The 2,528-nt window shown below is 39.9% G+C and overlaps 1 protein-coding gene across 1 annotated transcript; it reads right to left on the reverse strand.

Moving 5' to 3' along the window:
- Nucleotides 1–269: 269 nt before the first annotated feature.
- On the reverse strand, nt 270–1,727 carry LOC117528721 (protein NLRC3-like). Its single transcript, XM_034191358.1, has one exon. The coding sequence runs from the start codon at nt 1,725–1,727 to the stop codon at nt 270–272; it is 1,458 nt and encodes a 485-aa protein (XP_034047249.1).
- Nucleotides 1,728–2,528: the final 801 nt, after the last annotated feature.

A 2,528-nucleotide genomic window follows, 5' to 3' on the forward strand; every position in this document is an offset into this window, starting at 1 on the left:
TCAAATAAAAATTCATATATCATGATTGCAGTTGGCAGTCTACATACAGTGTTATACTGGAGGCTTGAACCAGCGGCAGCAGCCACAGAAGAATTTCTTCTGAGGCTGAGTATTTCTTAAGGTCAAACACAGCCATCTCTGTTTCTGATGATAGTAACAGGAAGACCAGAGTGGACAACTCATTGGAAGAACATTGTCCTGAGATCAGGCATTGATGGATCTCATCTACTACAAACTGGTCATTCAGTTCTTTCAGACATAAGAACAGGTTACTGTTTCTCTCCAAACCAGGATCCATCAAGATGGCCTTGATTGCTAATGTCTGTCCTTTCCAAGGGCTCTTGCAGGAGCGTTTCACTCGTCTTTTGTGAAAGGCCAACAAGAAAGCGAAGAAACAAGTTCAGGTGTCCATTTGGACTGTCCAAAGCCTTGTCCACTGCGCTTTCACAGAGGTGTTTCAGCGTCAATTCCACTGATTTCTGGGAGGTTGTTGGTGTATCAGACAGGAGGTTGACACCAAAGTCGAAGAATAACACTACAACATAAAGAGCAGCCAGGAATTCCTGAAAGCTCAAGTGTACAAAGCCAAACATCTTGTCCTTGTACAGCTGGCAGTCCTCTCTGAAGATATGGGTGAACACCCCGGGGTACAGTAAAGCTGCTGTGGTACTGATGCCACTCTTTCTTAGATCTGATTCATGGAACATTACGGTGCCTTTCTGTAGCTGCTCAAATGCCAGTTTTCTCAAGGATAGAATTATCCTCCTGCTCTCAGTATTCCAGTGTGGTTCTCTCTGCATTAATTGATTATATTTGATAGTGGCAAGTTTGGACTGAAGTTGTAGAAAACACATATACAGTTCAGTCATAGTTTTAGGAAGGTTTCCTCTCTCGTTTAACTGATCTTCCAGAACATTAGCCGTGATCCAGCAGATGAGCGGGATGTGGCACATGATGTTGAGACTCCTCGATGTCTTGATTTGGGAGATGATTCTGTTGGACAGCTCTTTGTTTCTGAAAATCTTCCAGATATACTCCTCCTTCTTTGGATCGGTGAACCCTTTAATCTCCATCACCACGTGAACATACTCTGGAGGTATCCGGCTCGCTGCTTCAGGTGTTGTGGTGATCCAGAGGCCAGCGGAGGCCAGCAGGTTCCCCATGATGAGATTTGTTAGGAGCACATCCACTAGAGCTAGCTCAGTAATATCATTCAGGATTTCATTGTCATAGAAGTCAAGAAGAAGCTCACACTCATCCAAGCCATCAAAGATGAACACAATTTGCAAGTTATCAAAATGACACAATCCTGACTTTTTGGTATCAAGAAAGAAGTGATGAATAAGTTCCACCAAGCTGTACTTTTCCTCTTTAAGCAAATTCAGCTCTAAAAAAGTGAAAGGAAACAGTAACTGTATGTTCTGGTTGACTCTGTCATCAGCCCAGTCCAGAACAAACTTCTGCATCAGGACTGTTTTCCCAATTCCAGCTACTCCCTTTGTCATCACTGTTCTTTTTGACTCATCTTGGCCAGGTATGGGTTGAAAGAAATCGTCCATTTTGATTGCATGCTCATTTTTTCTTAATGATTTTTCAATCTGTCTGATGCTGTAGCTCGCGTTAACCTCTTCAGACCCTTCTTCTGTGATATATAGTTCGGTATAGATCTTATTCACAAGTATCTGTTGCCCGGAATTTGTGATTCCTTCAGCCACATGCTGAAACATCTTCTTCAGGTTGGATTTGAGATTACGTTGCCAATCACCAAAGTCCTCTGAATGGATAAAAAACAGACAATTAAAAAAAAAAATAATAATAATAATAATAAGAGTTCACACTTAAAACAGCTGGGAAAAAAAAATCTAAATAACAATAAGAGGAACATAAAACACTGTATTCAAGTTATCCTCAAAAACAATAAAACATTACATATTTGAATTATAGGCAGATAATGAACTACAAATAGAGTGAATGAATAACACCAGTTGTATAAATACTTTGTAACTAATGGACGACAAATGTGATACACACAGGTCTTGGAGCCTGCTGCCTTCTTTTTCACCTTTGGAAGACAGAGTAAGTCTGCAAATAACATCAATTAGAGGATGCTGTGAATCTGATTAATGTGAACATTTTGTCACGCATGTCTTATACAACATGTTGAACTTTTTAAGATCTTTACAGTTTTGTGGACAAGTAGACTTGCATAAGGTTTGTGCTGTATATTCTGCAGTTCTATGTTTTCAAACAGGGTTCCTCACTATTGTGAGAACTGGAAATTGAATTACTATATATTAGGCCAAGGATTACAGTAAGAGCAAGAGGCCAAGATTACAGTTTTTCTATAAGAGAAATTGTTTTGAGAACATTTCAACAGCATGGTGTGTTGAGTTTAGACTTTTAATCTAGAGATGGGCAGATTCACAATTTTTTTCAGTTGCAATCTGATTGTGATACAAGAACGCATTCTCAACTTGTGTATGTGCCTTCTCCTGCCTTGCAATGGCAGGATATGAGCTTGCTCTGTG

Source organism: Thalassophryne amazonica, chromosome 16, assembly GCF_902500255.1.
Source record: "Thalassophryne amazonica chromosome 16, fThaAma1.1, whole genome shotgun sequence".
In the NCBI taxonomy this organism is placed as follows: Eukaryota; Metazoa; Chordata; class Actinopteri; order Batrachoidiformes; family Batrachoididae; genus Thalassophryne; species Thalassophryne amazonica.

Coding starts and splice junctions, on each gene's coding strand:
- LOC117528721 (XM_034191358.1), bottom strand. CDS start 1,727: ATGTTTCAGCATGTGGCTGAAGGAATCACAAATTCCGGGCAACAGATA.